At 49.0% G+C, this 8585-nt stretch overlaps 1 protein-coding gene across 1 annotated transcript; it reads right to left on the bottom strand.

Annotated features, from left to right (window-relative positions):
* Positions 1 to 820: 820 nt before the first annotated feature.
* On the bottom strand, positions 821 to 8252 carry LOC135404793 (ubiquitin carboxyl-terminal hydrolase 42-like). The gene is made up of 12 exons (XM_064639526.1): positions 7820 to 8252; positions 7326 to 7433; positions 7148 to 7250; positions 6954 to 7021; positions 6723 to 6793; positions 6092 to 6174; positions 5673 to 5784; positions 5199 to 5339; positions 4890 to 4990; positions 4003 to 4130; positions 1147 to 1225; positions 821 to 995 (listed from the first exon to the last, which is right to left on the bottom strand). The coding sequence occupies exons 1-12, from the start codon at positions 8067 to 8069 to the stop codon at positions 821 to 823; spliced, it is 1419 nt and encodes a 472-aa protein (XP_064495596.1). The 5' UTR covers positions 8070 to 8252.
* Positions 8253 to 8585: the final 333 nt, after the last annotated feature.

Below are 8585 nucleotides of genomic sequence, written 5' to 3'. Positions count from 1 at the left end.
GGCTTTGCTGTCGCTTGTGGGAGAAACCTGCCTCTGGCTTTAGAGTGTTTTGAGAAAGTCCAGCTCAGACCTGCTCCATTTTCTAATGAGGGAAGTTGTCTTCCTCCATAGGCTGAAAAGGCCAGGAGCAAGTTACCATGTGTGTACATTCACATACTTTCCTTTTGTGTGCATAGGGGCTTTGGTCCCGTGGAAATGCATGGGGCAGAGGACAGGGGACCTTGGGATCAGGTGGCAATCTTGGCTACTGGAATGTTTCAGGATTCTTGTCTGCAAGCTGCAGTTGAGTGCGTCGTATCACTACTGAACCAGAGATGCTCCCCTGCCGCTCCCATCAAGTGGACTTGCTTTTGGGGGTCTTGTATTTCTTTCTTATTGTCTTTCACGAATCCAGGGAAGAATGTGTGCGATTTTCTGGTTCTTCCCCTCACCTAATCCCCTAGCTGCTTTTTGGAAGGCCTCTTGCAGAAGCTGATACTGAAGCAGTGCTTTCAGGGTTACCCAGGGACTCTGAGAAACTGGAGGGGGAGAGATCACAGATTCAGTGCTGCTTGTGGTCAGGGACTAACGGAATGGCAAGCAGCTGGCTCACTGGAGAGAGATATCCCATTTCTAGCTAAATGAAGCTAAATCTCTTATCCACAAACTTCTGATTCAAGTCCAGGCAGTTCTGTCTAGACTGGCCAATGGGGCTGATGATGCCTGAGACCAAATCTTCCTTCCTGGGGCATTTCAAAAGAGCCAGCCATACTGAAATCAGGAGCTTTTCTACATGTGCTTGATGAGCTCAGCTGCCTCAACATCTGTAAGTTTTCTTTTTTCAGACCCCATTGACGATGTGCATGGTGACCTCCTGGGATCCCATGGCAAAATGAACCTTCTTTGCACCTGCGAGTGTAGCATCTTCCCCTTGCACTCCCTTCCTGGAGCAGTAGGTGCTGGCACAGCAGCCCTTCATCTCCAAGGAGTCCCCAGGGTTGTGAGGGGGGATGAAGCTAGGTGGACAGCAGATCGCAGTCAGAGGCCGTGGAACAGGTTGGACATGAGCTTGGGGAGACCAAGTGAAGTTCATCCCATATTAAAAGCCTCTATGGCCCATGAGGAGACAGCGAATCTCCCTCTGGAGAGCCTAGGTCAGGAATATACCCGCATCCATCATCGTAACGTCTCTCCATCTTGTTTGCAGACAAACCTCCTGTTAAAACTGCCAGAGCTTCCAAGCTGACTGCAGGCAGCAGTTGTAGAGCCCACGGCACCAGCTCCTAGGTCAGCAAGGAGTACCTTTCAGATGCTGTCTCTCTCCCTTGTAGATCTCTTTGTGCTGCCCCAGGACAGCAAAGCTGCAGAGATGAGCCCACATGTCAGGAGAGAGCCTGGCTGTCCCAAGAGCTGGTGCTGATGGGGGTCAAAACTGCCCCTGGTCTCCCCCCATCCCAGTCAGCAGTGGGCTATCAGGATTGAACTGTGAAGTTTGTTAACTCCTCGGCAGCATGCCTGTGGGGTGGGGAAGACAGGGCAGGGGAGCGGCTGGATGGTGAGAGAAGGGCTTCCAGGTGTTCTGGATGAGATGTAGCAAAGCCATGGGGGCCATGTGCTGCTGCAGCCCAGCCTTCCTGGGTGCACTTCAGGAAAAGTGTTCTAAGAAAGACCTTCCCTCAAAGCAATGGCCTTGGGTTTTCTGGCTGCTTTTCCCAGAGGAAGCAGCATGTCAGCAAAGGAATCAAAGCTCAGGGGATTTCCAGTGAGAAGGACACTGGGAGGAGTTGGGTATGTATTCTTCCATCCCATAAAATGAGAACAAATGGGCCGGAGTGAGAGGTGAGGGATTTCCAAAGTCTGCTCATCTCTGATGTCTCCCCTCCCTGGCATGGAGGGATCCAGTGCCTCCGGTGCAGACCCGAAAGCTGTGCTGCACATCCGGAAGGTGATTGTCCTGCTTCTGGTCAGGACAGTGTTAATTTGGGCAGTATCCAGGAGGGGGCACAGCCAGGACATAGAGGTTATTCCTCATTTTGTCAAGGATGGGGGAAGGGGTCTCTTCCAGGTTGTGTGCGTGGTGGCAAAGTTGGGCACCAACTGGTGAGCAATCACGTGTGAGTCATTTGCCTCCCTTGTACACTCTGTTATTAGGATTGTTTCTGTTACTGTTCTGTTGCTGCACTGTTTTCTTATTTCATTGCCGTTTCCAGTAAGTTGTTCTTATCTCAGCCTGGGATCTTTACCTTTTGTGCCTCCAATTGTCCCGTCCAGCCTGCCTCAGGATGGAGGGGGAGTGGGAAGGAAAGGAGGAGTGGGAAGTGAGCGAGTGGCGCACGATTTGCATGGTTTCAGTGAGAACACTAAATTATGGAACACCCGTCTTAAACACATCATCGTGGCTGGGCTTCTCGAACGAAGATTTCAGAAGGCTCTATCCACATTTGTTACAAGCACGCTGGTGGCTTAGGAGGCCAATGTGAGATAGACATATCCGATTGCAAAAGGCACAGCAGAAAGACTCCCTAGGTGGTATATTCTGCAAGACATGATTCTTTCTGCCTTGTCTTTTCTCCTCGAGAGTGATTCTGCGTGCGTTCTCAAAGGAAACAGCAGCGTTAGAGATGGTGTGTCTCCAGGCCTCCCGATTTGAGGCCAGAGTAGACCAGTTCTGTTGATTGATATGGCCGAGGCTGAGATGTTTGTAGCTATAATTGTCTACAACGTGGAATAAATAATTCTGATTACAGTATTTTAGTATTTCTTATTTTATTATTTTAATAAGATTTCTTATAACATTACTATCTATTGCTGAATATATATAACAGGTAATAATGTATTATAAAGTATTACTTCTCTCTATATTTCTATATTATATTTCTATATATATTTCTATATTTCTATATATACTTCTCTCTATATATATTCTATATTTCCATATATATGTCTATATTTCTAATAATATTTCTATATTATTATAACTCTCATCTTCTTAGCTAAATCATTCACTCAGGTCTGAGAAGGCGTGTCGAAAACAAGGATGCCTTGGCTAATAAACGCAGTGCTAGTCTTCCGTTCTGCTTGAGCCAGGGCCATAATCCAACGCCATCATTGCCAGAGTGCCCTGAATGCTTGTCTGACGTGAATCTCTGGGGCGTGGAAACCCTCCTCTTCTTCTCTGAAGGGCGGTGGTCTGTGTGCTGCCCAAACTGGCTGTGGCAATCACAGCCCCGCCATGTTGATCTTCTCTGCTCTCTCTGCCTCTGTCGGGTTTGCTCCCGAGCAGCCCGGAGCATGAGAGCCTGCTTGGAGCTGGCTTTGGAGGGCCCTGGAACTGCAGTATTCACTAAGACTTGGTCACAACGTGCAGGACTTGTTCTCTCCCTCTTTCTCTTCCGCAGTGAGCGGTCATAGTCTGTGTACTGCACAAACCGGCTGCCAAGGTTGTAAGTTCCCCGCACAGATCTGCTTGGCTCCCTCTGCCTCAGCAAGGTTTGCTCCTGAGCAGCCCTGGGAGCGGGAGCCCACCGGCAGATCCTCTTGGAAGGCCTTGCAGCTGTGCTATCCCTAGGACCACGGTCACGACTTGGAGGACCAGTTCTTCTCTCTGAAGCGTCATCATAGTCTGTGGTGTCCCCAGACCAGCTGCGGAGATCCCTGCCCCACAGAGGGAATCTGCTCCGGGACCGCTCCCTGCCAGTGTCCTTCATGCCCTGCCAAGAGAGCTGTGGAGAGTTCCTGCCCTTTTCTCCTGAAAGGATCAGAGCAGTGGGGAACCCCTACAAGTTCTGGGACAGGACAGTTTGGGGCCTCCAAAAGGCTCTTTTGGAGGGCTACTAAGACCAAAATGCCAGAGGTGCACAAAAGGGATGGATCCAGGTGGGATGCTTTGAGAGGGAGCAGCGTTGTGGCTGTGAAGAAAGGTGCGGTGTGTGAGGGACAAAAGAGAAATGCTGAGATCCCAGAAAGAAATCCACTCTTCCTCTGATGCCCTGACCCATGACCCCAAAGTTACCTTAGTCCTACCAGTCAGAGCCTGTGGTCCAACAGAGCCCGCCTGCTTGCTGCTGGCCACACACTGACTGAGGAAGGAAGGGGCATGTGATGGTGCCAGTGAGGAAGAAGCCCTTTCTCCAATTCTCAGATCAGAGCATCTGGAGAAAAACAAAAGAGGGATCTCAGTTCAGAGCTGTTGTTGCAACCTCCTCTGGGGTTCAGTCATTTTCTCAGAGAGGCTTCTATGACAGAGAGAAGACTTAACCAAGGACACTAATGGGAAACTCAGCTAGGGTCTTCCCACCAAGTTTGCCTCTGTCCCAACAAAAACCTCATCTCTATACCTCCCACAGCCTCCATTTCCTAAATTCACAGACTTGTTTGGGTTGCAAGGGACCTTTAACTTTATCTTGTTCCACCCCGCTGTGGTGGGCAGGAACACCCTCCACTATTCCAAGGTTTCTCCAAGCCCTGTCCAACCTGGCCTTGAACACTTCCAGGGATGGGGCCCCCACAGATGCTGTGGCAACCTGTGCCAGTGTCTCAGCACCCTTACAGCAAAGAATTCCTTCCCAATATCTAATGTAAACCTGCCCTCTGTTAGCTGAAAACTGATAGCCTTCATCCTGTCACTACATTCCCTGACAAATGGTGCCTCCCCATCTTTCCTGGAGGTCCTCTTTAAGTCCTCTTATCTACAAGAGTCAACATCAGAGACCAGGCAAGTAGCAGATTCCATCCGGGCCGCAGCCTGAAGCCCAGTAAAGGACAGACACGGAGTAGTTCAGATTTGACAGCACTGAATGATGCAGGTAGTAATTTCATTTGATGAGAAAAACACTCCGGAAGGTGAGAAGCACAACTGCAAATGAGGCAAAGGAAATGTATTCTGAACATATTTGAATCCTGGTTATTACCTGGCATAGAACAGCAGGTAGGCTTGCTGCCTGAGAACTGTGTCAATGGAACACAGCTGCACAGATTCATCGTCCATCCGGTACCACAATCCATTGCTGGCCTGTAAAAAAAAGGCAAGGATCTCTCCATGGTTTCTCTCCAAAAACACAGGTAGGAAACTGCCAAACCGAGAGCATGTCAAAACAAATGCAGTCCAGCCACTAAGGAGGCCTTCTGCCCCAAAACTTTGGCTGTCAGTAACACTGACAGGAAAGTTTCTCTTCCCCAGCACACATTTTTCCCCATTGGGAAGGAAGTTGCTCTTTTACCTTTGTGTAGCAGAAATAGTGTCCTCCATGACAGCTGACACCACTGTGCACCAGGACAGCATATAAGGAGTAGAGGAGTGCTTCTCCATCTGCCTGAGACATGTATGGGCGAAGATCCAAGTACTCCGGATACTCTACAACCTATGGAGAGACCAAGAGGGCTCAGAAATGACCCTGGTCTGTGACATGAAATAGCCTACCAAGGGCAGGGGCCAGTCCAGGGGTATCAATACATCTCTGGGGCTCATGAGCACTTGGTTTTCCATAAAGCAACATAACATCGTTTGGGTGGTAGGAAACTCTTCTCAGTCAAAGCAGCCCTATCAGAGCACAGTGCTTGCCTGTCTTCCCACAGGAACTTTCCACTCCCCAGAAGGGACCCCAAAAAACCCAACACAAGCAGCTTGTGACAAGCATACTGCTTTAGGAAATCTGCTTCTTGAAGAGAAAGCTGCACACCAATAGTGTACACACCTTGCTGATCTTGCCACCAGTGAAGCAGTCAAACCTCTTCAGACACACAGTGAGAACCTTGGGTGCACAGTGGACAGTGAACCTCTTAGTGGCGGCAACATTCTTCTCACACCTTGAAACCAAGCACAGAGCACAGCGCTGAAATGCACCCTATCTTCCACCAAGGCAGTCAGACAACCTTTCTTGTCTCGTGCATCCTTATGCTATTTTAAGGCAATTCGGTGCCATATTTAAAACAAACAAACAAACAAATAAACAAACAAAGAAAAACCCCACCCCCCTCCCCCAAAAAACCAGACAAACAAAACTGTGTCTCATCAGTGTGCAGTAAACTTCCAGGAGAAGATGACTTCTGCTCAATGACTTGTAGCCCCCTCACACAGAGTCTCGTGTTAATATGTTGTTAGTAATCATCTTACTTGCTACATTTAAAGCAGTTTTCCCCATCCAGGTGCTCCGGTGTTACAAAGTCCTCCAGAGCTGCAGTGAGGGATGAGGCTGCCTGGAGAATTGAGAAATCGGTGCACTGAGCTACAGCAAATGCCCTGGCCCAAACATTTTCCAGGAGCTGACAAGAAAACCCCTGTAGCTGATGCTGAGGAGACCCGCCATGAATCTGCAAGCTGTATCCAGAAGGAGCCAGAAAGAGAGTGTGGTGCTGAACATTTCCCCTGTCCCAGAGGTTCTCAGGGGCAACCAAGAGCTCCCTCTCTGTATCACCTGCCACTGAGCTACTGATGTTATGTAGGGTCATCAGTAGTGAAAACAATCCAACCCATCAGCCTGGAAGCCAGATAGGTGTTGAAGGAGGGCAAAGGAAAGAAGGAGGAGGCTATGTCAAGGGTGCAGAGCGCAGAATGGGTGCTTGTCCAGCTTCAAGCCAGCACCTACAGAGAGACCAGTGCCATGGCCTCTGCAGGAGGACAACATCCCTTCCCCTTCCCATCCACGACCAAGACCTCTTGTGTTCACAGTATATGCTTTCAGGACAAATGTGTGGACTCTGAAAAGCCTTGCCATGTCTTGAAGCACAACTGCAAAACCTCTTACTTTGATATTCAAGGGGACATCCAGGAAGGCCTCATAGGAATCAGAAATGGCTTTGCAGCTGAAGCAGATGACTGGAAGGAAAAATCAAAATGCCGAGCAATGGTGAGCTGAACGATGGTACTGCTTTGTGCTCATTGTACCTGTCCTGCTAGTCCCAGGGCCAGCTGCTGGGCACAGGCAGACAGAAGGGCACAGGCAGTGCCAAGGAGAGCAGTAGTTGTAGAAACATACCTCTGGATCTCAGAAAGCCTCCAAATATTTGATGGACAATGGTAGTAGATTGAGATGATATGTCCAAGCTGGAAACAAGTCGTAAGACAGAGCATTACTTCCTCCAAGCCCCGGCTGTAGGTTTTCCTTGATGAGGCCACATCAAGGAGTCCAAAGGGCTCAGAACTTTGTAAAGGTAACTTGCTTGTGCTTACTCGTTGCTTGCACTCAGACAAGCTCTCTGCATGGCATTGACAGTACAGCATAAGAAGTCATGGGCATCTTCCTCCCTGCCAAGCTGAAAATGTTCTCCTATGACTAAGAAACAGGAAGTTAGTAGTTGTCTCCTACAGGAAGGGAAGAAAACCTGTCAAAGAACCTGAAATCACATACATCTGAAAGCCCTGAGAACAGCCCAAGGCAGGATGGCACTGACTGAACGCAGGACCTTGTTAACATGCGCTTCCATGATGCACATCATGCAGAAGCCTTGTTGGCGACCTGAGGAGGGAGGGAGAGAAGGTCCTCTGGTTAGCAAAATATCCCTAGTGGTGGAATACTCCTCTTCTTCCACTCCCACTCCAGTGCAATATGCCACTCCTCCCAGTGTTTCAACAAGCACGGGACGTTTTAGTGCATAGAAAATGTTCTTCAGAGGAATGCTAAACTGAGGTTTTAACTTGCAGGAATAGAGACCCAGAGCTAGAAAGATGTGCCTTCCTGAAGAATAAGACAGCTGGACAGGACAGGTGGCTCCTGAGTGTACAAAGAACACAAGTTCTGGGGCTGACAAAGGGCTGCTTTTCTCCTAAATCAAATTTCAGGTTCTGGGAATCCTTGGGATTTGATGAACAGATTCACAGGGAGATGTCCCTAAGAGTACTCACAGGCCTGGCTGTGCTCCCGGGAGAGCAGATAGTTGGCCAGCGGCGGGGTGTATGTCAGGCATTGCAGGACAGCATTAAGGAAGCAGGTGTTGCCCACATTGAGGAGTCCTGCTCCAGCACTCTGTCTTTGCTGCCAGACCATGCAAATCTTCTCGGGGGGAAAGAGGATCCTTTGTGGCGGAGTCATTCCCTCGGCAATGACTGCAGGGAAATTCCATTTGGAAAGAGATGAAATGAGGCACAAAGGCATATTTAAACAGTGAGGTCTCTACAGGAGCACTCAGGACCATCTGCTTCAACTGCCAACCCAACAACATCAGGGGAAGCTTAAACAGTGCCATTTAAATTTACTGTTTTGGAAAAATCCATTCCCCTGTTTACGTTGCTGAGAGTCCAACAAACCCACAATCTGATTTCTGGGCCGCAGGCTACCTTCCTTTTTCAGTAGAGTTCTAGACTGGATTATCAGTGAAGCCATCCCTTTTCCTGATTGTAACTTGTTGAAAACAAGGAAATACTGAGCACGGAAGGTAACCCAAAGGATGGCAGACCTCTCTACGAGCAATGGCAGCTTTCAAAGTCTTGTACCTAGTGTCAGAGGAGCGACAAAAGGTGTTTTCCTGGGTCTAATTGTAAACACGGGGGTCAGTTTGACTGCTCTCAGGAAACATCCCAGAGATCACTCTAGGTTGTGAGCACATCATTCTGGGATTTGACCACCAGCCATGTCAGTTGTCTGTGGCAGTTCACAAAGTCCAAACCTGCT

This window comes from Pseudopipra pipra, chromosome W, assembly GCF_036250125.1.
Source record: "Pseudopipra pipra isolate bDixPip1 chromosome W, bDixPip1.hap1, whole genome shotgun sequence".
Taxonomy (NCBI): Eukaryota; Metazoa; Chordata; class Aves; order Passeriformes; family Pipridae; genus Pseudopipra; species Pseudopipra pipra.
The sequence above is the reverse complement of the archived record's forward strand: the minus strand, read 5'-3'. Positions and strand labels throughout refer to the sequence as shown.